Source organism: Ranitomeya variabilis, chromosome 1, assembly GCF_051348905.1.
Source record: "Ranitomeya variabilis isolate aRanVar5 chromosome 1, aRanVar5.hap1, whole genome shotgun sequence".
Lineage (NCBI taxonomy): Eukaryota > Metazoa > Chordata > Amphibia > Anura > Dendrobatidae > Ranitomeya > Ranitomeya variabilis.
Window position 1 is genome coordinate 730078060 of NC_135232.1, and position 24619 is coordinate 730102678.

The 24619-nt window shown below is 50.9% G+C and overlaps 1 protein-coding gene across 1 annotated transcript in view; it reads right to left on the bottom strand.

The window, feature by feature from the left end:
• The window catches only part of DICER1 (dicer 1, ribonuclease III), an 83908-nt gene extending 61774 nt beyond the window's left edge, over positions 1-22134 (bottom strand). The window contains exons 1-22 of the mRNA XM_077268657.1: positions 21975-22134; positions 20192-20252; positions 19292-19354; positions 18917-19092; positions 18266-18428; positions 17249-17379; positions 15589-15723; positions 14510-14670; positions 14081-14249; positions 13331-13809; positions 12520-12652; positions 10118-10360; positions 9899-10035; positions 9455-9587; positions 9242-9317; positions 8723-8862; positions 8401-8580; positions 7960-8173; positions 6960-7113; positions 5074-5256; positions 4471-4576; positions 4204-4379 (exon numbers count right to left, since the gene is read on the bottom strand). Of these exons, the coding sequence (XP_077124772.1) occupies positions 4204-4379; positions 4471-4576; positions 5074-5256; positions 6960-7113; positions 7960-8173; positions 8401-8580; positions 8723-8862; positions 9242-9317; positions 9455-9587; positions 9899-10035; positions 10118-10360; positions 12520-12652; positions 13331-13809; positions 14081-14249; positions 14510-14670; positions 15589-15723; positions 17249-17379; positions 18266-18428; positions 18917-19030 (3227 nt within the window). The 5' untranslated portion in view covers positions 19031-19092; positions 19292-19354; positions 20192-20252; positions 21975-22134. The remainder of the gene's footprint in view (positions 1-4203; positions 4380-4470; positions 4577-5073; positions 5257-6959; positions 7114-7959; positions 8174-8400; positions 8581-8722; positions 8863-9241; positions 9318-9454; positions 9588-9898; positions 10036-10117; positions 10361-12519; positions 12653-13330; positions 13810-14080; positions 14250-14509; positions 14671-15588; positions 15724-17248; positions 17380-18265; positions 18429-18916; positions 19093-19291; positions 19355-20191; positions 20253-21974) is intronic.
• Between the last annotated feature and the right edge of the window lie 2485 nt (positions 22135-24619).

Consider the following 24619-nt stretch of genomic DNA (forward strand, 5'->3'; position numbering starts at 1 on the left):
TATCTGCACTAAATCTGCATCTCGCGCCCAGCGTGGCCTAACCTGGGAGACAAGGATTACTGGAGTCCCCCTGCTCAGGTCTACCTGATGACCCTCAGAAGTAAAGGAAGTAAAGGAAGCGGGGAAAAAAAGCACGCACTGAAGAGGAAATTGAAGCCGCGGAGAGACCCATGTATGCCCCTTGATGGTCTATGGATCCCGAGACCGAGCTCTGAAGTGGAATACCTTGGCGCTCAATCTTGAAGCCATTCCATCCACGCCCGGAGTCCTTAAATGAATACATTTCTGTCGAAAGGCCTCCCACTGTCCCAAGGCGAGACCTTGACGGCTAGGAAAAAACTGCCGCCTGGGATATGGACTGCTGAAAATACCGAGTGGTTCCTCTCTGCCCATAGGGCAATATGGGCTACCTTGTGCATGGCCACCCTGCTGTGGGTACCCCCTTTAAAGATTGATACATGCGACAGCCCTGGCTTCATCCGATTGAATTCGGATGGGGTGACTCACCAGGAGATAATGGAACTGTTGCAGGGCTATCCTGATAGCCCGGATTTCCCAGACATTAATCGGAAGGTTCAACTCCTGAGTTGATCAGCGCCTAAGACTACTCCCCAGTCAAGGAGACTGCCATCGGTAGACACCACTAGCCATTAAACCGGGTGAAAATATTTCCTCTGGAAGAGAGAAGGTCTCAATGTCCACCACCTGAGAGGTTACCTGATCTGCCGGGGCATGCAGCACCGGCGATCAAGGAAGAAAACAGGTTCATGCTGCAGGGGACGGAGTTTCAGCTGAACGAAAAAGAAGACCGTTTCCATTGCGGTCACCATTTTGCCCCAGTGCCATCAAAGCAAACCGGATAGAATGACGGAGTGAGTGGTTAAGTGCGTGGGCTTCCTGTTAAAAAAGGCTCGGACTTTATCTTGAGGGAGAATCACTAACCCTTGGAGGAGAGGGTCATTCCTAAAAAGGATATCCACTGGGCTGGAATGAGGGGAGCCTGTATACATTTATCCACAAGCTCAGGGGAGGAAGAGTATCGCCAGAAATGCGAAGGCACTTCGCGCAGTCCTGGAAGGACAGACCCCTGATGAGAAGGTCGTCTGAGTCGGGCAGAAAGATCACGCCTCAAGAGTGCAAGATGAACATGACAGCCATCATGACCTGCGAGAGCACAATGTGAACTGAAAATGCTGTTAGGGAATGGCGAAGCACAGGATTGTTTAGAGGGGGGAAAATCCGAATATGTAGGAAAAAAACATCCCGTTGTCAATGGATGTTAGAAGTGTCCCTCTTTTATAGACGAGTGAGCATGATCCTTTGGTGGGATCTGATGCCAAGACTCCAGATTGCAAGGCTGTGGTGCTAGCCACTGAACCAACGTGCTGCATTAGAGATGAAAGAATTATCCCAGTCAGGCTGGTGAAGACCCTGACTGATAGAGGAAGGATCGTCAAGACTGTATCGCTGTGGTCAGTGATGCCATGGGCTGCGACAGCGACTAAGACCACTCGGGGGAGGTATAGTGTAGTCTAGATCCCAGCCTCAGGAAAATGAAGCTGTAAGACAGAATACACCATGACCTGTTAATCCCATGCATCCTTTGCAGGGAAAAACAACGGGGCCTCAGGGTTAGAGTCCGCTTCACTCTAAATAAATAGCCACTCTGGAAGGAAGAGATGTCAGACTTTTTTTTTTTTTGCACACATCCGCTTTCTATTCAATAAGCCATAAAAAAAAACCTTCCGAAAGTGATGGCTTCCATCGCTGATAGTGCAGCACAGCTAGCTGCATCCAAAAAGGCGACCAGGATACCATGGCTTTAGCTACCCCTGCCGCGGCATACGATGGATAATGCTGAACCAGAGGTCTCAAAGACGGAGCGAGTCAGAGTCTCTGACAGTCCGTGGGTGATGATCCATCCTGCCAGGATAGAAGGATTTTGAATACCGAAATGAATACTGGCGGGTTCACCGCAGGAGATTCAGCTCAATCTTTCCACAGATCAAAACAGGGGGTGTACCACGCCTCAAGAGGCAGCTAACCCTAGAGACGTTTAACAGGTTGCTCTCAGCGCTGGTTAAGTATAACCTGGACCTCCGGGTGAATGGTAAACGCTGTATGAGGGCGATTAGTCCTCTTGAAGGGCACTGTGTGTTCTGGGACAGAACCGCAATCCTCGTCAACCTTTAGAGTCTGATTAACGGGCTCAATAAGCAAGTCCCTCATTTTCTGGAACTCTGGTGAGTGCAGATCCGGGAAACATCCAATTCAAACTCAAGAGTCTTGTTCTGTAAATCACTGGTGAGAGAGCGAGAAACAGAGCTCACGGACGCCAAGGCCCGAGATTGCTCAGGTAATCGTACCACGGATCTGATTTCTAGACGCTTACGCGATTCTAGAATACTTGCGGCCCCTGCTAGCCGATGACTCCAGTGTAGGAGAGGATCCATTTATATCAGACCTGCTAAACGCTCCGATCCACAGAGGAATTCAATCTCTTTTGGCCAGATAAGCCACGGATTGCTTCATTGACGAAGCTCCTCAGGGGAACTAGGTACACTGGGATTGGGGTGATGGAGGGCTCCTGAACGCATTTGAGGGCGCGGGTTTTGCAAGTTACATAAAACTAATAGTCTTATTGGACCCTTTGGGAGCTTGGACCGTGACGCTGTCATGGCGCCTTTAAGGAAACTGCATGCAGAGTCGTTGTAAATGCCAAACTGTCGCCCCTGTGAGTCGGCCCCAGAAATGCGCCCTTGCTGCCAGAGTAAGCCCCCCTGCCAGAGTCCCCGCAGACAACCGGTTCAGTGCCGCTGCTAGTCTAGGACCATGGTACAGGGAAAAAGGGGTCACCCTCAATCCGCCATCCCTTTATTAGGGAGGTGGAGAGGGACTTACACCTCGGCCAAAGCCGGGGACTAAATTTTTGCGACCGCTGCGTTACCTCAGGTATTAAGCTGACAGTTCCGGAGGATTCAGCTTACCCAGGTCGTGCTCTTGTGTCCCCAGGGAAGGGGTCGGTGTCCTCACGCCTCGCAGCGCTTCCATCAGCGCTGATGTTACCGCCACCGCTCTCAGGAAGCCGGCTCCATTCCTGAGGTGTAGAAAGATGGCCGCCGAGAGCAGGAGCGGCGCCTCTCATTTAGGCCGAGAAGTGCCAGAAGTGTGGGTGGTGCCCGCCTCGGTGGGCGGAGCCATGAAAAACATGGCCTAGGCCGGCTAGAAGCCGGGGACTAAATTTGTGAAGCCTGCCGGAATAGACGAATAAATCGGTGTAAAACGCCGCTGGACGCCGTGACACCGCTCCCCCAGGGACCAGGACCCAGTCTCTGCGACCAGATGGTGCCAGCCGCAGTCATACTCACAGAGGTGATGTAGAAGAGCTGGCACAGACCTGTTGCGGTGTGGCTGGTCGTGGGACTCCCCCCTCAATCCACCATCCCCATAGTCAGGGGGGTGGAGAGGGTCTTTCTGCCTCCTTCCATCATCCGCTTTAAATCAGTGGTGATGAAGTGGGGGCTGCACGGACGCCATAGTGGACCCTCTGTTGTGGAAAAGGGCAGAATGTCCGGCTGTAAGCCTGGCTCCAGGAGAGGATACATAGAGATCGGGACCGTGAAGGAACCAGCAGTTCTTCAGTCCTGCTATGTGTAGCAGAAATCATCATCTCTGGCGCTCACAGGAGATTCACAATGACCGGCACGGGGGTCTTCTGCAGACCCCTGGCTGTTATGACAACCCATCGGCACCCTGTAGTTATATGACGGGCAGACTCTGTGACGTGCTGCCGGCTGACGCATGTCAGATCACACTGTTAGTGATTGACAGCTGCATTTAAGTGGTTCACAGCCGCAGGCGCTAGCAATGCTCCATCTGCGGCTGTTAAAGGTACTTGATCTATATCCATCTATAGTGCGGGGAAAGCTGCGGATTCCGCGCCGGAGCCACATAAAAGGCAGGGACACTGACCTTTGACGTAGGAACAGGATGCAGATGGTAGGTATAGTGCACCTGCCCTATTAATGCGCTGCGTCAATACAGTGACACTTGCCTCTCATTATCAGACCACGGAGCTCTGAATGTCCCTCCTATCTACAGATTGGAGGGTCCACAGCTCTCTGAGTGCCCCCCATTGCTATTATTAGAAGGGCACAGTGCCATACTTTAAGTAGCGGCTATATAGAGATGAACAGATCTTACCGGAAGTCCTCAGGAAGGGTTTGGACTCCGACGCCCGCATCGATAGCCGTCTGGGCTCTCAGCTCCTCGGCGGTCAGCAGACAGTGCATGCGGTACAGGATGCTCGGCAGGCACACCGCCTTCCTCCACAACGACGCAGGGATGGGATGAATGGCACAAAGTTCTGGAACCAGGATCTAATGAACGCGGGAGAGGAGATGCGTTCAGAGAAGGAGAGGATCCGCTGCGCAGCGCTCCGCACGCTAGGGGAACGCACTGGAAACGTACCTGCTTGTTCTGTAAACTTTCCCACTTGGCTTTACGTTTTTCTGCGCTGCTTAAAGGAAGAGCCTTCCCCTTCTGGTTCAAGTGCCGCGGAGTCAGCAGGTTCAGTCTAACGGGGGAGAAGGATCATTGTGTACAGTGTAATGAAGGGTTAATTCAATACGTCGCTTGCTGTCACTGAATGGAAACATCTGGAGCTTTAACATTTCTTCCTAACGCTTTCCTCTTTCACTGTTAAAGCAAAAGGCATTTTCCCTTCCATCACTAGGATCTGCCATCACTTTACAATTGTCGAGGTCCAAACTTTGGGACCCCACCAATACTGAAGTTTCATTACTAACCTGTCCTTCATGCACTTTATTATTTAGAGAGAAATTCAAGTAGATGTCTGTCACCCGGCTGCTGTTTCTTCCATTTGTCAGAATCACAAATGGGAAATGTGCCAAGAAAAAGGTAAATCTAGACTGAAACATCAGCTATATGAGTATTAAAGCCAGTGGATTATAGGGGTCCCAGAAATCAGACAAAATGATGGACGCTACGAGCCCATTCATGGCTCCGCTAGATCGTATGACCCCATGAGCCTCCCCCGGGCCTTGTACATACCGCGACGAGGTGTGGTCCACATCCAGGAGCGGCTGGTTGAGGTTCGTCAGGTCGAGGTTATACTTCGTTTTATAATATTCGGCAAATGTTTCGTATTCAGGGGAAGGAAATTTACTGAGCGGAGTCAGGTCAGTGTATACGTCAGCCACGTAAAACCGATGAGGCTGGTCGAAATTGCGATATCTGCAGGAAAAAATAATAATTTAAAAAAAATAAATAAATAAAAAAAAATCGGGGGTTAAACACAGTCAAGAGATGCAGAATCTGGTCATGAGGGAGAAACGAGGCCACGGTGCAGAAAGATCCTCTACAGCAGCGCTCTCCAACCTGCGACTGTCAGGGCATGTTGGTAGTGGCAGTTCGGCTGCTGTATGAGGGCGGGAGATCAATGACGTAGGATATTGTCCTTTTATTATATCCAAGGAGGGTCTCATATGCGGTCACCTACCTAATACATGCACCACTGCTGGGTGAATGCACAGGCCCATCGCAATGGATACATTTAAGGGGTTGTCCAGGACGTCCATTCTCAGGATAGGTAATCAAATATCAAACCAGTCGGTGTATGACACCTCACACTCACCGTTGAACATTTATTCCCAGATCCCTACAGTGGCTTGACTTTTACTTATTTTGTTACATTACAACTTGAATAAATATTTTTGTAATCCGATGAGTGTGATGCATCAGCACTAAATGTAGGTGGTGGAGTGAGAAAAATTATAGAGATAAAATAAATGTATGGGATCAAATAACTAAACATTGACATTTGCATATGTATTCACCCCTTTTGCTATGAAGCCCCTAAAGATTTCTGGTGCAAACAATCCCCTTCATCAGTCCCATGCTTAGTAACAGGATGTCCCCCTGTGCGCAATCTAAGTGTCACATTTCTGTCAATATATACATTTTGCCTTTTCTGAAAGGCCACCAAAAGTTTCAGCCCGAGCAAGGAGGGCATTAATCAGAGAGGCACCGCAGAGACCAAAGGTGACCCTGAAGGAGCTGCAGAGTTGGGTTTGCCAAAAGACACATGGGAGACTCCCTAAATGTATGGAGGAAGTTAGTGGTCAGATAAAACCAAAATTGAACTTTCTGTCCACCAAAGTAAACACTATATCTGGTGCCAAACCAAACTCTGCTCATGACGGCAAGAACACCATCCCCACAGTGTACCATGGTGGCGGCAGCATCATGCTGTGGGGAGGTTATTCAGCAGAAGTGACAGGGAAAATCGTCTGAACCGAGGCGAAGATGGATGGTGTGAAACAGGGATAATCTTGAGCAAAACCAGTTTCAGTCTGTCAGTGATCTGAGACTGGGATGGAGTGTTCCAACAAGACAATGACCCAAAGCATACTGCTAAAGCAACACTTGAGTGGCGTAAGGGGAAAAGTGTAAATGTTTTGGAGTGGCCTAGTCAAAGCCCAGACCTTAATCCAGTGGCGAATCTGTAGTCAGACTTAAAGATAGGTGGTTTCCTCTGGTGAACATCAAACGTCAAGGAGCTGGAAAGTTTTGCAAGCCACTTTAAGTATACAACACGGCTTCATACATGGTGTAGTGGTTGTTTTCGGTACTGCAGCTCAGACCATATTCACATCAACAATTGAGCTGTAGTAGCCAGAATGGCCACTAGAGTGCACGGCGGTATCTCAGGTTCATACGCTGTGTACATCCGACCGCCATGCAACCTGGCAACAGCTGATCGATGGGGGTCCCTAGTGTCAGGCCCACACTACTGATGTGATATTACTGACTTCTCTTTCGGAGAGACCATCAATATTAGTCGATCTTCCCATTACGTTTTGCACACCAGATCACCTGTGTCGCTAACATATCAGCCCGTTCTTGCCTTGCACGGATCTGGTGTCATTAGGACCCACCTTGGAATGATCACTGCATCCTGGTAATCTTCTAGTCTGAAGATGAAAGGCTTCTCGGCCGAGTACTGAGAGGTGGGAATGCCGGTACGAGCCTCCGACTTCTCGATATCTTCCACAAACTTAAAATCTATATCCAAAGTGCCGCAGTCATTAACTAAAGGGGAGAAGACAAAGTTGTTGGGCGATAGAGGAATACAAAAATGTAAATATATGCATGTCATATACGAAGTCTCTTATGACCTTATATTTATTAAGATGTATATAAAATATAGACGTTTAAAAAAAGAAAAAAATTTAATTATATTACAGCTATTGCCCCGCCCACGAGGACCCAAAATATAAATCTCTTGTATAAAATTGACCATAAAGTAATGGAAGGACACAACTCTCATATGCATTATAGAGAAAAAAAAGGGGATTGTCCCTGTATGGATGGTTGGATGGTCCGTCCGATGTACACTGTAGTGGCCATATTCGGTACTGCAGCTCAAGTCCCATTGAAGTGCAGAGAGCGGCCACTGCACTGCATAGGACTTGCAGTTTGCTGATCGATTTGGTAACAGGGGTCTGATATTAGAGACTTATCCTCAGTATAGACTATCAATATCAAAGCCCTTGACAACTTAACAAGGGGAAAAAAGCCCAGATTTTAACTGGTTAAATTGTTTATCCCCCGCCAGTCGTTTCTGAACCTGTGTTAATGACGCTTCAACCCCGCAGTATTGCCAAAATGATTAGCAGATTACCGGATTTTAAAGTCATCAGCAGAAATGAGGGGAGCCGGAAAACCCCTTTAAGTTCAAAGCCACCTGCTGCATCCCCAAACATCCCAATGATTGGTTACATAGGTTTAGCGGACGATATTGATATGGACGGTGACCAAATGATCCTAGAATCAGTCAGGTCATCATTACGTCCCAGTAATGCAGACTCGCAATCCGGGAGCCAAAAATACACCAGGGCACAATATTTAAATCGGCACGAATCGACGGCCGCTCACCGACATTGAGAGGTAGAACGCAATAGGCAGAGTCGGACGCCGTGGGCTTGAACTCTAGTGCAGGTTTCTCAAGACGAAGGATGTGAGAAAAGATGTACTGGTGCAGCCGGGTGATCAGCTCCAGCTGATGCAGCGTTAGTGTAAACCCCGACTTCTTCAGCTCAATTGATATGGTCACTTCTCCAGATCGGGTGTAGACAGGGAAGTGTGGGATCTGCAAGAGACGTGAATACCACCACGCTGAAGATATCCATCGTCCACCAAGCCATTTATATGATGTTATCAGCCGCATTTAAACAGATAAAGAGCAGCGATCAGAGCTCGTCTCCAGTCACAGCTGATACAAGCAGAGGCTGGGTGTATAACACAGCCGACATCTGTTCCTGCGTAAGCTCCCTGTACAGTTATGGCCATATGCACCAGGCAGTAAACCACGGGTACCTGAGGTATGGGTTTGGCAGTCAGGATACCGAAGCATCTAGTTGAGTCTTCGGGAGGGTAGAGCTTCCTCCTCCGGAAGTTCAGTTCGTCCGGCAGAGGGGTCGTCAATACCATCCCTATGACGTAGAGGTAACACGGCTGGCCCGGCTTCGGATAACTGTTCCGCAGACACTCGGGGATCTGAAAGAAGGAAGAAAGGACATAGTAAGGAGTAAGAAAATCTTTCTGCATCTGTCCATCCACACTGAGCCCTATACAGAGGTAGAGAGGACCCCCAATAACTGTGCCCTCCCCCCCATTCTGCCTCACGAGAGGGACGTACCGCCTTGATGTAGCACTGCCTCCTCTTGGTGGAGCCGGGGCGGCCAGGGACATTGGTTTCCTCCTCGTCGTGTAGATCCAGCTCCTCCTCGTATTTAACAGTTTCCTTGCCGACTGGCATTAAATGGTCGTCCAGTTCACCTGCACGGAGAGGTGGAGGAATTCACATTTCCATATGACCAAACATTGTAAATCGCATGCGAAGAACCAAAGCATGCAGATCCTGCGCCCCTGGTCATATCCTAAGGACACCGCAGCATGGCTTCATATCAGCATCAGAGTCCTCACAGTGCAGGAAAAGAGGCCACTATATGTGGAACAAACAAACGTTGCTCTTTCCATCCCCGTATGAGGGCTGGTAGCTTTTTGAGGGGCGAGTTGTAGATTTGAATGACATCATTCACTTTACATGTCCCTATGACAGTGGACTTGCCAGAAGAGGGCACAGGAACTGTTGTCATAGGGACAATAGTAGCTGCAGGGATCAGGTCCCATACCATCAGACAGCGGGGTGACGTACCGATCTGGTGCAGCATCTCGCAGCATATCAGGGCCACCGCCCGTTCAGCAAGCCTGATGCAGTTCATGGATGGGCCCTGTACCAGGAAAAAAAAAAAATTGTGAGCAAAGAGGACAGTGAGGGGTTAATCAGGGGCATTATACCACAAAATCAGCACTAACGGTCAGACCTCTAATCCTGGAGGCAGACACAGAATTCTTACCAAGTACTTACAACAATGGGGGCCCTGAGTGGGGAGTTGATCGGCAGATAAAGGGTGGACTGGTAAAGGCCAGCAGACACCTCCCGGGTCTTACACTTTGGCGCGAGGTGAGTGAATGGATCACTGGGCAGCCGGGCACAATACCTGCATATGGAGAGGAGACAGCATGAAGGAGGAAAGCAGCAAGAGACGCCCTGACATATTGTATAGTCGGACGGAATCTTGTGACAGAAGCGCCGACAACTATCTGGGTATTTCTCTGTATATTGTATAGTCAGTGTGTGAACTATTACTTACTCCATATGCGTCTTGGCAGAGGTGCCAAAAAGTCCGGCGCTAAGATTCGAGGCATCCAGAGGCCATGGCCCTACAGTTTGTGGCATTTTATCAATTTTGTTATTCCCTTTATGCTTTGTTATACTAGTACAAACTGCTGGCACCACAATGGGACTTACCGGTTTATGTGGCCAATGGCGTCGTTCAGTGTTGCCCTCGGGCTGTCGCCATTTTGCCGTAACGCGTCGTCGTCCACAATGGTGTCAGTCTCCGCATCCCCACAATCCACAGACTTGGAGCATTTATTCCGCAGGATCTGTAATGTAATAGAAGTGAACATGAACCCCCCCCAGAGTCGCTGCACGAAACTGGCCACACGCAAAATGGAGACGTCATACCTTCTCGATGGCTTTGTAGGTCTTCAGATCTTCTTCGAACCCCTTTATCCGGTCAGTGTCCGCCAACATAATGTAGTTTGAGATGGGGGCTCGGGCTCGACCCTTGGACTGAACGTAGGACCTGTACTCTGTCGGCAGGTCGAAGCGGACCACCAAATTGCACTTTGGGATGTCCACGCCTTCCTCCACGATGCTGGTGGCGATCAGCAAGTTGGTTTCGTGAGCTCGAAACTTTCGCAGAACCTAAAAGGAGAAAGTGGGGACGACAGTCAGCAGGAAGGTCACACTAGAAAATCATAACGAAAGGATGAAAAGTGACAATTTATTATTCCTCAACTAGCAAGATGTAGGCTTGCTGACGGTGAATGGAAACAGTCTGGTTTGCAGTCAAAGGCTGAAAATTTAATGGAATTTAGTTTTGGTTACCACAAATCAGTGTAAATGAATGTACCGTTGTGTTTAGCTCATGATATTACCCAAGCAGACACTGCAGCAAACCTCCAGCTGTGATTGCTGACCCATGCTGCTACACTGCGGGTCCCAAGGCTGCCATCTTGCCATATGCAGGAGCTCTGCTTGCATTATTGAACAGAACACTTTTATTTTATTTCCGTCTGGTGCATGTGGTAATCTACATGCACGTGGGTCATTACAAGAGAGGGATCAGGAGCCACAAACCACATGACCATGATTTGGGGCCACTACGAGGAAACTCATGCAGATAGTTGCACTGCAACAAGCAGTGCGTGCAGCTGGAAGGAAAGTATTTCCAATTATTGCCCCGTCGGAGGACATTAGGGTCTCACAGACCCACCCTGGATACCCTGGCATGGCAGCTTTGGATTGAGGAAAGACCATTCCAGTCCACGGCCAACCCAGTCTATTACCGTATATACTCGAGTATAAGCCGACCCGAGTATAAGCCGACCCCCCTAATTTTGCCACAAAAAACTGGGAAAACTTATTGACTCGAGTATAAGCCTAGGGTGGAAAATGCAACAGCTACCGGTGAATTTCAAAAATAAAAATAGATGCTCCATACTGTTCATTATGGCCCCATAGCTGTGCCATATAGTGCTCTGCACCATTATTGCCCCATAGCTGTGCCATATAGTGCTCTGCACCATTATTGCCCCATAGCTGTGCCATACAGTGCTCTGCACCATTACTGCCCCATAGCTGTGCCATATAGTGCTCTGCACCATTATTGCCCCATAGCTGTGCCATACAGTGCTCTGCACCATTACTGCCCCATAGCTGTGCCATATAGTGCTCTGCACCATTATTGCCCCATAGCTGTGCCATACAGTGCTCTGCACCATTACTGCCCCATAGCTGTGCCATATAGTGCTCTGCACCATTACTGCCCCATAGCTGTGCCATATAGTGCTCTGCACCATTATTGCCCCATAGCTGTGCCATACAGTGCTCTGCACCATTACTGCCCCATAGCTGTGCCATATAGTGCTCTGCACCATTATTGCCCCATAGCTGTGCCATACAGTGCTCTGCACCATTGCCCCATAGCTCTGCCATATAGTGCTCTGCACCGTCCATTATTGCCCCATAGCTGTGCTGCTGCTGCTGCAATAAAAATAATAAAACACATACTCACCTGTCTTGCTTGCAGCTTCTCGGCGCCATCTTCCCGGCGTCTCCCTGCACTGACTGATCAGGCAGAGGGCGGCGCGCACACTATATGCGTCATCGCGCCCTCTGCCTGCAGTCAGTGAGGAGAGAGAGAGACGCCGGGAAGATGGAGACAGCGCCCGGCGTGTGGAACCAGGACCGGTGAATATGACATACTTACCTGCTCCCGGCGTCCCGCTCCTTCCCCCTGCCTGTGTTCGGTGCCGCAGCCTCTTCCTCAGCGGTCACCGGCACCGCTTCATTAGAGAAATGAATAGGCGGCTCCGCCCCTATGGGAGGTGGAGCAGCCTATTCATTTCTCTAATGAGCGGTCCCACGTGACCGCTCAGGGGAAGAGGCTGCTGCACCCGGAGACCGTGGGACGGGCAGGGGGAGTGACAGGATCGCCGGGACTAGGTAAGTATGCCTCAGCGCCCTCTCCCCCTCACCCGCCGACCCTGCCACAGACCGTGACTCGAGTATAAGCCGAGGGGGCACTTTCAGCCCAAAAATTTGGGCTGAAAATCTCGGCTTATACTCGAGTATATACGGTAACTTACTGGCAGTAAGTGGCGTGATTTAGCTGTCAGGGTCAATAAGCTGCACGAACAGCAGAGCTGACCTGTAAGGGCCTAACGTGATGGCCCCGGGTCTATAATGGCACATAATTATAGCTGGGTCTGGAGGGAGTCCAGGCCACAGAGGGGGAGCAGACACAAAGCAGACTGTGGGCAGGAGGCTGTGCGGGAAGAGGCCGCTGCCATGACCATTACCTCCTCCTGCTTTCTGAACTCCACTTCCATCTGCTTGTTTCGGAGCTGGCTCTTTCCGATGCCGTGGCCAGTTATGAAGTTGCTGCTAATGTAAGCCAGCTCAGGGTCCTGCTTCCCTGCCTCTTTAATCAACCTGCAAGACAAGGCCGGGAGAATTGGTTATATCATGCTGGTGACGCGGTATTAGAGCGCCTCCTCTGGACAGCGAGGGGAGAATTCCCATACAGGCAACCACATCAAACATTCGGGTTATGTATATGCACCCCCACAAGCAGAGGAAACATTAGACCGGTCAACATCGTCCCTTACAGTAAAAGTGAGGCATTAAACTATTCCCAATGCAGCAGCTCAAGGGTTAATACACGGAGATGTCTAAACAAGACCCCTAAAACTTAATTACCGGAGAAGTCTGGTCTTTGGCACTTCCAGCTGAACTAGAAAATGAAGGGGCTACAGTGACTATAAAGGGCTGCAGCCCCTTACAGGCACCTGGGGTGTGAAGGAGACCTGCAAGGGGACTGTATGGTAATACAAAAAAGGGATCAGCGCTGCGGCCATCTTTATTCTCCGGATCGTTGGGGGTCCCCGAGATCACATCCCATAACCTACCAATATGCCCATCTATTTACAAGATGGGAATAACCCATTAACGCCGGCTCAGGAGCTCAGATCGCTGCTGTTTAATCATGTCTGAACCCCTTTAAGGCTGGGAACCAAAGAGATATCTTGGGTAACCCATTGTTCACTGGTATTTCTAGGACACACAGGATGTAATGTGACCAGTATGTCGCTTTGCAAGGCAGAATGTTACCGATTGAGGATGACGGCGGTGTATCTGCGCTCCACGAAGATGATTCCACACAGGATGTTGGTGAACGGGGAGGGGAAGTTGGTCTCAGTCTTCTCTTTCTCCTCTATCTCCTCGTCATCATCATCGTCGTCATCCTCGGAGTCGCTCCAGGACACATAGTTGTCCTGATTGCGGTTGTTGTACCACTCCACGCTCTCGAACTGCTGCCGCTCGTAGGGCTTGTACTTTCGCAGGATCTCCAGGAGCTTCACCACTTTGGGGGTGACGAACCTCATATCGAGGGAAGCAGGGGAGAAGTGCTCCTCGCACAGAGCGTGGACCTTTCGGAGGATGGTGTCGGTGAACAGCAGGAATTTCCGGTGCAGATCCTCCTGCTCGTGTTTTATATACTTCTGCAGCTCTCGCACCATTATCCCAGCAACTTTATCAGCACACCACGGGCCCAGGACGAGCAGGACGGCCCGGCAATCTGAGAGAATCTAGGAAGGGGGAAATAACATTAGGCTCAGATCAGTGTGGCTCCGTGAGGGCACCCTCCCCCTCCGCGATGGTGCACTGTCTGCACATACTTCCAGGCCATGTGCACGAGATCCCTGCCCTGTATATGCACAGAAGTGGCCACATCTTCTCTGTACAGCAGACTGCCTCACCACACTACACAGACTGAGCATGCTCGAAGTCCCAGCTGCTGCTCCAGAGCAGAAATTGACTGCTCTGCCTCATCCGGGGCCGGACTTTCGCTACACGTACCTGTTTGGAGATGGAGATGGAATCTCGCTCTTTAGACACGATGGGAATATTGCAGTCGTTCAGGAAGTGAAGGGCGTCCTCCAGCTCAGACAGGAGCCTCTGATAGAGGCCGCTTTTGTCGTGATAGAGGCCACAGTCCAGTACGATCTCACACGGCTGCAGGGCGTACCTTCAGCACCAGAGGGGGAAAGAAAACCACAGTTCATCTTTCTCATCTATTCCAAAGAAAGCAGGTTAGAAATCACCAAGTCCAACTTCACTGCCGAGAGAGGACGTGTAAACTACAAATCCATCACAAATTGGCTGCTCAAGAATCTTATAAAGCTGGCTACGATTATCACCCTGCAGCCCTGTCCTGTCGGGGTTAACCCAATGACGACCGCTATGCCTTTACCCTATAGAAGAGGTGACAAGTCTGGCAGCGTTTACCTGTCTAGGACCACCAGATCGGTCGCTGTCTCGGCGTTGCTCCTCAGAATCTCCTCCAGTTTCTGGATCTTCTCTTTTAGGTCGTTAGGGTCACACTTCCCGTTCAGTATGGATGCAGTCAGTCCCAGGATTCGTGGACTTGTCTGACAACCTTCACAGATCTGCAGGGGAAGCAGCGGACCATGAACGAGCGTACTGCTGGAAACATTTGTACCAGGTAACATGACAGAAGCCAGCTATGCCTGCACTATAGGGGTCCGTACATCCCAAAAACCTGAGGAACACAAAAAATGTACCATGCTACAAGCAATGGCTCCTTTAAGGGGATGTCTAGAGAGATTAAAACCATGTCTGCCACCCCTGTCTGCAGGTTGTGTGTGGTATTACAGCGCTGCTCCATCTAGAGGCCATGCCGTGGAATTGCTGCTCCACCAGATTCACCCGAAATGGCCCATGGCCAGGGGTGGCGCTCCTTCTGGCTCCATCTACTCCTGGACAAGACTTTGCAAGTCTACAGACTATGTAACAGTGGAAACGTGGCTTCACTTCATCAACTTGAGAAGCGCCGTCCTATTCACATAGCCCTAATGGGGCATTAAGACGTCAAGTGTTGGAGGGGGACTGGTTGATGCAGGGTGTCTCGCTCTGCTCCGGAGGAGTCAGCAGTATAGTGTAACACACCATTGCCTGTTCACTTGCCCTGCAAGGAAAAGATAGTCTCTTAAAAGGATTGTCCAAGGTCAGAAAAATATAGCTGCTTTATTCCACAAACAGTGCCACTTTGGGTGACGTCTGGTATTGCGGCTCTATTGTTAATACCACACACGACCTATATAGACAGTTTTTGAAAGAAAGCAGCCATGTTTAAAGGGGTTGGCCCATAAGCAATGATTATTGGGGGTCTGGCTCTGCTGTAAACAAGTACTCGAAAGACCCTTGTGTAAATGGTGCTTTAGTGAGCATGTGTGACCCCCACTCCTATAGACACGAGTGGGGCAGCGGCCGATACTGCCGCATTCCCACAGACTAAAGACCTCTGATTTTGGGCTATGAGGGGCAATATTTGTGATAAATCCTACCTCCATGATCTCGCGATAGGGGTGATCCTGGATGGCGAGGTGGCACTCATCGAACACCAGGAGGTTGATCTTGGCTAAGGACAGGCTCTCGCCCCTCAGGACATGGAGGAAGATGTGACAAGTCATAACCAGGATCTGAAATAAATCACAAAGCCGGTGAAGCCTCGGAGGGCGACCAGGAACCTGCCGACGTCTGGTTTGCATTTCGCCTCTCACATGTTTTCAATGATTCCTTTGTAAACTGTCTGACAACTCCCATCACATCCCGCCGCTGACATGCACCAAATTGCCCTCATACTAAATGTTCCTGGAGAATGAAGTTTGACAAGTGCCCGGGTGAAAACTCAGAGCCCCGAACTTAAATTACTGCCCCCTTTATTAGACACCTTGTAACAATCAGGTGTTTCTCCTCCGCCACCACAGTTACTCCTTATACCGAGCTTACACTATACGAGGAGATAGCGGGCTCCCTTCCCTCCCAGTGCAGGGGCTGCCATGACAGATGTTGTAACACAAGGAAATAATCCGATTGCTGTTATGACGGCTGATAAAAGGAAATGTCAGCCTCTAGCACCACATCTAGGGGATGTGAGCTGAAGCAGTGACCCTTTCATGGAGGTAGAAGGATTAACTGATTCACAACTGATGGCGCAACCAATGACGCAGCGCCCACCCTCACAGGGGTCTGGGATCTAAAAATCACATTTACCTCTGTTCATGTCCCACAGCCCCAATGCAATGACGAGTGCCACATAGAGCACTAATGTGCATGTACGTGACGACATCACAGCAGGACAACGGGGACCACCAGAGAGGGACCACCGGAGGAGACTAGTGTGCATATACGTGACATCACAGCAGGACAACAGGGACCACCAGAGAGGGACCACAGAGGTCATTATTGTGCATATACGTGACATTGCAGCAGCACAACGGGGACCACCAGAGAGGGACCACCAAGCTCACTATCGTGCACATACGTGACGACATCACAGCAGGACAATGGGGACCACCAGAGAGGGAAGACTGAGGCAACTAGTGTGCATATACGTGACATCACAGCAGGACAACAGGGACCACCAGCGAAGGACAACCGAGGCCACTAGTATGCATACAGCTGACATCACAGCAGGACAACGGGGACCACCAGAGAGGGACCACCAAGGTCACTACTGTGCGTATACGTGACATCACAGCAGGACGTGCACAGGCAGTACGACTGGGAGCAGCAGAGAGGGACCACTGAGGCTACGAATGTGCACATAAGTGACATCAAAGCAGGACGAGCGCAGGAATGACGAGGACCACCAAGCGCACTAATGTGCATATATGACATCACAGCAGAACAAGCCAAGTCAGAAAAAGGACATTAAAAAGAAAAGACAACTGCTACCCCCCTTACTAACCTACTGAACATATTTAGCCCGCCGACCGGCCCCAGAAGAAGCCCGGCACTGCCGCCCATGTAAGAGTAGCAGATCTGTTGGGTTACGGCACTGCTTTATACTAGGGGTAACATGCCGGCAGCTGTAAATGGAGGCAATATCTGTGAGAGTAGAGAAGACTTGTGTGGACAGTAGTCCTTTACTTGGCCATCATGACCTCTGCTGATTAACCCCTTACATGAAGCTACGTTCTCCTTTCCTGGATCCGTCCCTACCTGATGAGCCACAAATTCCTCGTTCCATTTTTCCTTTGACCAATTTTCCACAATTTCTAAACTGGAATATTCCCCGACCTTCAGATCGGAGTGTGTGCGAACGGCGGACACTTGCTGAGCAACTTGTTTATCTGGTAGGGACACAAATGTAGGCTGGTCACATCATTATTCTACATCACTGAGCACTCGATACGAAAAGGGGAACAGCAGGTTATAGAGGCATAAAATTTAGTCTTAAATTTGAACCATTATCTAGATATCCAAATTTTTATTTTACCAGACTGGCAGGATTGTGTTTGTCATACTGGCAGCAGATTAACAAGCAGCACTGTTATAACACTAACGTCCGGCCTGCAGTGTAAAGAATGGTGGTTTACATTTTTGGTTGCCTTAGCCACTAACCTACATGTAAGTACAATTTCTCCTTTAACCCCTCTGTTCTCAAGCAGTGCTCCGTGTCCCCCAGAGGGTGCATGTCCTGTCTGCGGGGGGTACTCTGCCTAACCTGCTGCAGTGGATACTATATGCAGAGTCTACCTCCGGTGCATGATAAGAGGAAAATCTGCTACACTGTAAAAATCACTCTGGACTCTGCTACAAAAAACACAACGTCTCCATTCTTTACACTGCAGGCTGCAGTCCGAGAACTGGAAAATGGTGCAAAATAGAAGCAAAGTTTATACCATGGGGCGAGACTTCTATCCCCACATAGAGAGGGGTTGTAATGAACATCTGACCCCTACTCCATTCACTTCTATAGGTGAGGGTGCATGTGATCACTGCTCCCAAAAATGGAGACTAGTGCAGTGGTCACACGTATGCACATAATTCGCACATGAGCAGAATAGGTGATAAATTTGGTAACGTCAAAACGTGCACTCATGATATCTAGTGCAAAATGTGCACGGCCACTGCCATAGATGTGACTGGAGTCCAACACATGCGCTCCCATCCCATTCATCAGGACCTGACCCAACTAGTCACATCCATTACCACTACGCATTGGGCAATAGTTACCAGAATTGACCAGGAACACTGTTCTCTTGGCGACGTCATGGAAGTTTCCCCGGATCTGATAGGACAGCTCTTTAGTGAGTAGTACGGCAATGAACGTCTTCCCTGAGCCAGAGTTCAGACACACTATCGTGTTGTGATCCAACGCTGCCTCCAGCAACTCCACCTGCGGGAGAATCGAGGACCAGGATCAGAGAGGTCATGAAAAATACAAATGCATTCCATTACTTCTCAGTCATGGAGCTATAAAGAGTTAAAAATCCCTGCATAGGGCCCCAAAATAATAGACTGGCAAGTAGCCCCATCATGGACGTGGACGATTCAGGACCATGAAGCTCCACAGGTCGGGTGCGGTGCTCTCCTGATGTCTCATTACAATGGATATTATATCAGCGTGTACAGAGGTGAGGGAACAAGAGATCCCCGACAGGGAATATGAACGACGCTTGTGATCTGTGGTGGCTTTCCTCAGCTGCCTGGGAGGGATGAAAAACTTTTTTTTTTGAAGGAAGCCTTGTGAGGAACTGCATAAATATGTTTGGGAGTTGTAGTTTTGCAACATCTGGAGTGATTGTTCCTGTGAGGGTAATGAGTGCAAATAGGAAGCCATGTACCACCAAGCAACAGTGAGAGACCCCCAACAATGGCCAGTACCTGATATTTCCTAGGGGTGTATATATTATCATGGATCGCCTCCTGCTGCCAGGGCAGTCCAAAGAAAGGGCCCATGGGCGAGGAGGCCGGGGTCAGGAGTTGCAGGCCTGCCATGCTGAGGGGCTTTCTATCATCCAGTGACTTAGATCATTGCAGCCGAGGGTCCGCACAGCTTTCTGCAAACAGAAAAGCAACAGGTGAGGAACGGAGGGTGCAAAGCACAAGGCCATCCCGGGGTCACACGGCGAGGGTCGTATTTACTGGATTATCAGACAGGAGCTTCCGTAAAATTCCAACCCAACAACCATCCTGCAGGTTGAGGGCATGACGTGTGCCAGACAACTGGAGGTTCCCGATTACTGGAAGTTTACTTACCGGTTTCAGTCTCGGAGGTCACAAATGCCAAGAGGCTTGAAATGTTCTGTGACATAGTCATAACTATAAAAGAAAAAATAAATAAAGTTATGTATACAAGCTTACATCATGGCCCGATGCACCACGGCCGCATTTCGTAACATGGAAGGGGCGGTCAGCATCTGGAATATTGATACGTTTATGGGATATCTCCACAGGCTAGGATATAAACCTGCGATAGATGCAGATCCCACCTGCCTCCAGGGGGACCACGGTGCTGTGTCAGGAATACAGAGGTGGCGGATCATGCACTGAAGACTGCGCAGTAATGAACAGAGATCCATGCATGCACGTCCACCTCCTGATGGTGTGAGCCTTTATCCCGCCCAGGTGGGATGCATATCTATCGGGCATTTCCTAGTGTATCCCATCTCTGTGCCAGAAATAGCCCACATGGGAACACTTCTAAGGTTATGAGACCTTTAAATAGAACCCTGATGCAGCATCCATGGGGCAGGAGCCCTGCACACCGCCTCCACCCTGCTGGCATCACCCCTGATGCCTCCTCAGCTCAGGCACGACATCATGCGTCTGCAGTGCTGTAATGATGACATCACTAACCAGAAGAGGCGCCTCTGCGCTAATACAGATGAACTGCTCACAGATTACAAAGTCAGCAGAGTTCGGAATACCGCTCTGGAGGTGACTAGAGTAGAAGACATAATATCATTTGTATCAGTACAAGCATTCCGGGAACGTCACTGTTGCATGGAGGGATTATGCAGCGGTCATGGCTCCGCTTTCTGTGTCAGACGCTACCACCTGAGTAATGCTAAATTCACACTAGGCATTCTTGCTGCCTTTTTATGCAGCTTCTTTCCTGCCAAGAGATTAAGGAAAAAACATCTAGTGTGAACTTACCCTAAATCTTCACCTCTGCGCAGATTACGAGCCTCCTCAGCGCTCTCTCAGTACTGGTGACCTGGGAGGAAACAGAAATATGCCAGGGTTTATTTTTTTTCCTGCATGAATCTCGGTCTGGTTTTGGCAGATAGTTTTTTGCAGCAGCTTTGGATGCGAGAGGAATGGAAAACCGTGCAGATCCCATGGGAGCATCGTGAAGATCCGCACCGCACCCTGCAATGGCTACAGTTTCATCCTCCCTTTCTGGGGGGCCTGGACCCAGACGGGAGGATGTGATGTCTACATTCCACATCCTGTCACAGCTCGCAAATGTTCCAATGGCCCGAGAACAACCGTTACCACCGTCAGCAGGAAATCTAACGTTATGATGGACGGTGCAATAAGACGAGGCCGTACAGCGGACCCCCAGCTAAGAGTTCAATCTTAAAGGGATCTTCTAATCCTATGTTACAATAAACCAGCCCCCAGACTCTGCGCCACCCAACCACTAGCCCCTCCCCCCACCATGCCACCAGCACCCACTGCCTCTGCGCCACCAATCAGCCAGCCACGTGACCCTGCACCTGCCCTCCCCAGACTCCGCGCCACCCTATTGCCACCTCCCCCCGACTCCGAGCCACCGTACTGCCACCCCCGACTCCGAGCCACCCTACTGCCACCTCCGACTACGCGCCACCCTACTGCCACCTCCGACTACGCGCCACCCTACTGCCACCTCCGACTACGCGCCACCCTACTGCCACCTCCCCCGACTCCGCGCCACCCTACTGCCACCTCCCCCGACTCCGCGCCACCCTGCCACCTCCCCCGACTCCGCACCAGCCCCCTTGACTCTGTGCCACCCTACTGCCACCTCCCCCGACTCCGCGCCACCCTACTGCCACCTCCCCCGACTCCGCGCCACCCTACTGCCACCTCCCCCGACTCCGTGCCACCCTGCCACCTCCCCCGACTCCGCACCAGCCCCCTTGACTCTGTGCCACCCTACTGCCACCTCCCCCGACTCCGCGCCACCCTGCCACCTCCCCCGACTCCGCACCAGCCCCCTTGACTCTGTGCCACCCTACTGCCACCTCCCCCGACTCCGCGCCACCCTACTGCCACCTCCCCCGACTCCGCGCCACCCTACTGCCACCTCCCCCGACTCCGCGCCACCCTACTGCCACCTCCCCCGACTCCGCACCAGCCCCCTTGACTCTGTGCCACCCTACTGCCACCTCCCCCGACTCCGCGCCACCCTACTGCCACCTCCCCCGACTCCGCGCCACCCTACTGCCACCTCCCCCGACTCCGCACCAGCCCCCTTGACTCTGTGCCACCCTACTGCCACCTCCCCCGACTCCGCGCCACCCTACTGCCACCTCCCCCGACTCCGCGCCACCCTGCCACCTCCCCCGACTCCGCGCCACCCTACTGCCACCTCCCCCGACTCCGCGCCACCCTACTGCCACCTCCCCTGACTCCGCACCAGCCCCCTTGACTCTGTGCCACCCTACTGCCACCTCCCGACTCTGGCGCCAGCCCCACTGACTCCATGCCATCCTGCTGTCACCTCTCCCGCCGACTACGTGCCAACCCCACTGATTCCACGCCACCTCACGTGACTTCGTGCCAGACAACCTGCTGGCATCATGACAACCCCACACTGCCAGCTGCAGGAAGCACTGACGCCCCCGCACAGCCCGGCACCCGCTCTCCTTCGCCTCCCGGCACACTCAGCGGCATCGTCGGGACACAAGGAGCCTCCGCCGCGGGGTGTGTTACCCGCACAGACTCTTACCCGCAGGGCCCGGCAGTTCTCCTCAGCCCCCGCGCTGCACGTACGAGGCCCCGGGCTCCTCTCCGGCACTGGGCCCTCCGGCCAGAAGAGCGGAGACAGCGGTGCAGACCCAGGACTCCGCCAAGAGAGCGCTACCTGACGTCACTGTCATGTGACCCCCGCGGCCGGAAGGGGAGGAGCCTAAACTGGAAGCCACTGATAGTCCTGCTCAGCAGCCTATATCACCTGTGGCCGCTCTCCCCGCCCCTCAGTGACGTCAGGCGGCCTCCCCGGGCTTGGCTCCCTGCACTCCCCCCGCACAACATAACAACGCACTAACGCGTCAGTACCAGTGTGAATGTGCAGCTAGGCTACACAATCCGTCGTTAAAAAAATTTGCAGGATCCTGCATTTTCCCATAGACTTGTATTAGCGACGGATTGTGACGGATGCCATCCGTTTCATCCGTGGTGCACTGGATCCATCGTGAAATAGCGGTCCGTCGGGCAGAGAAAACGTTTTTTGTGCACGTCGGAAAATCGGTCAGCAATGCATCCTGCGCTGTCCGTCACTGGCTACAATGGAAGCCTATGGGCGCAGGATCCGCTGACCGTCACACACAGGAATCTAGCGACAGACCTAGTTTTACCCCTCTGAGCATGCCCGGAAGGGTTTTTCAAGCCCGGGAAAAAGTCAGCCTCTCCCTCTCCCTGTCGGAAAATGGGTCAGCGACACATCCTGCGCTGCCCGTCAGCAGCTATAATGGAAGCCTATGGGCGCAAGATCCATCGCTGACCGTCACACACAGGAATCCAGCGACGTATCCCGTTTTTCCCCTCTGAGCATGCGCGGTCTCTCTCGCTCTCTCGTCCCTGGACATTTAATTCCCGGAATTTGTGGATGATGCATCCGTCATTACACTGGATGCATCGCACACGTTTTTCACTATTTTCTTGACGTCCGTCGATCCGTCATTGCTACTTTCACACTTGCGTTTTTCAGCTCCTGTCACAATCCGCCGATTTTTGAGAATGTAGGATCCTGCATTTTCCCGTAGACTTGTATTAGCGACGGATTGTGACTGATGGCCATCTGTTTCATCCATCGTGCACTGGATCCTGCGTAAAAAAAAAAGGTCCGTTGGGCAGAGAAAACGTTCAGAGGAACGTTTTTTCTGCACGTCGGAAAATCATCCTGCGCTGCCCGTCGCTGGCTACAATGGAGGCCTATGGGCGCAGGATGCGTCACTGCCTGTGAAAAGGCTGAAACCAGCGACGGGTCCCGTTTTTTCAAAGAGAGCATGTGGGGAAAAATTTCCCGTCATGGAAATTCTCTCTCGCTCGCTCTCTTTCTCTTTTTACTATTGACGCTGCCTATGCAGCATCAATAGTAACAAGATATAATGTTAAAAATAATTTACAAAATAAAAAATTGCAATCGACTTCTCGCGAGATTTCGCAATGTATTACTAGGAACGCTAGCTGCCGGGAGCATCGCTGCGCGGGATGCTGGTAGGTGAGAATATTGTGATTTTTTATTTTTTTTAACCTGGTTTGGTTTTGTATGCGTTTTCACAGCGGGAAACCGCTGCGAAGACGCATACACAACAGGTGCACATAGCCTCGAAGGGTCCGTCAGAAACACGGGCCCAGTGCACACATTTTCCACAATCTGCACAGGATCCGTCATTTCAACGTCTTGAGGGATCCTGTGCAGATGCTCATGTTCTGGCCTCAGTCGGACGCTTCAGCTCTGAGTCGTCTGAGTGCGCTCTGGTTTCCCGCACTGACTGCAATGGAGAAGATGGAGACTCTTTTTCCATGTCAGCATCCAGTTGTGATGACATCGGCTGATTCTCCCAGATACGAGTGCGCCGCTGTTGCCCTGACTTTGTGGCCCCGCCGTTCTGTCTGCTAGTCCCAGCATTGCCGTCTCTGTATAGTCAGTGTTGGAGCCACAGAGGTGTAACCCCCATAATGTGACATGTACAGTCATGGGCAAAAGTGTTGGCACCCTAGAAATTGTTCCAGAAAATGAAATATTTCTCCCAGTAAATTCTTGCAATTCCCATGCTTATATACAGATTTATTTCCTTTGTTTTTGTTGGAATAGCACAGAAAAATCAGAGATAAGAAAGGGCAAATTGGACAGAATTTCACCAAAAGGATAGAATTATTGGCACCGTCAACTTAAAGGGAACCTGTCACCAGGTTTGTCTGATATGAGATGCGGTCCAGGCCAAGTGGTGTCGCTCTTCTTGGTGACTCCCATCTTCTTACGATCCCCGTCCTCCTGCTTGCTTCATGTGCAGGGCTGCCACTAGGAATTTCAGGACCCCCTTGAGACTCCACCCCTCAAACTGTCCACAGTCCCGCCGCTCTTTCTTGGAAAAACTCCACTTCTCACCAATTACCATGTCCAGACACCATATTACCATCACATAGTGACCTATAATACCACATACAAGGCGCAAAAACCAACGCACCATGTCCAGACCACATATTACCACCACATGTTGACCAATAATACCACATACAAGGAACAAATACCCCCACACCATGGCCGGACAGCTCGGAGATTTAGTTTTCCTTACCTCAGCTGAATGATTTACATCTCTTATCCAGCTTGATTACATGTGGGGATTCCCTAGCAACCAGGCAACCCCC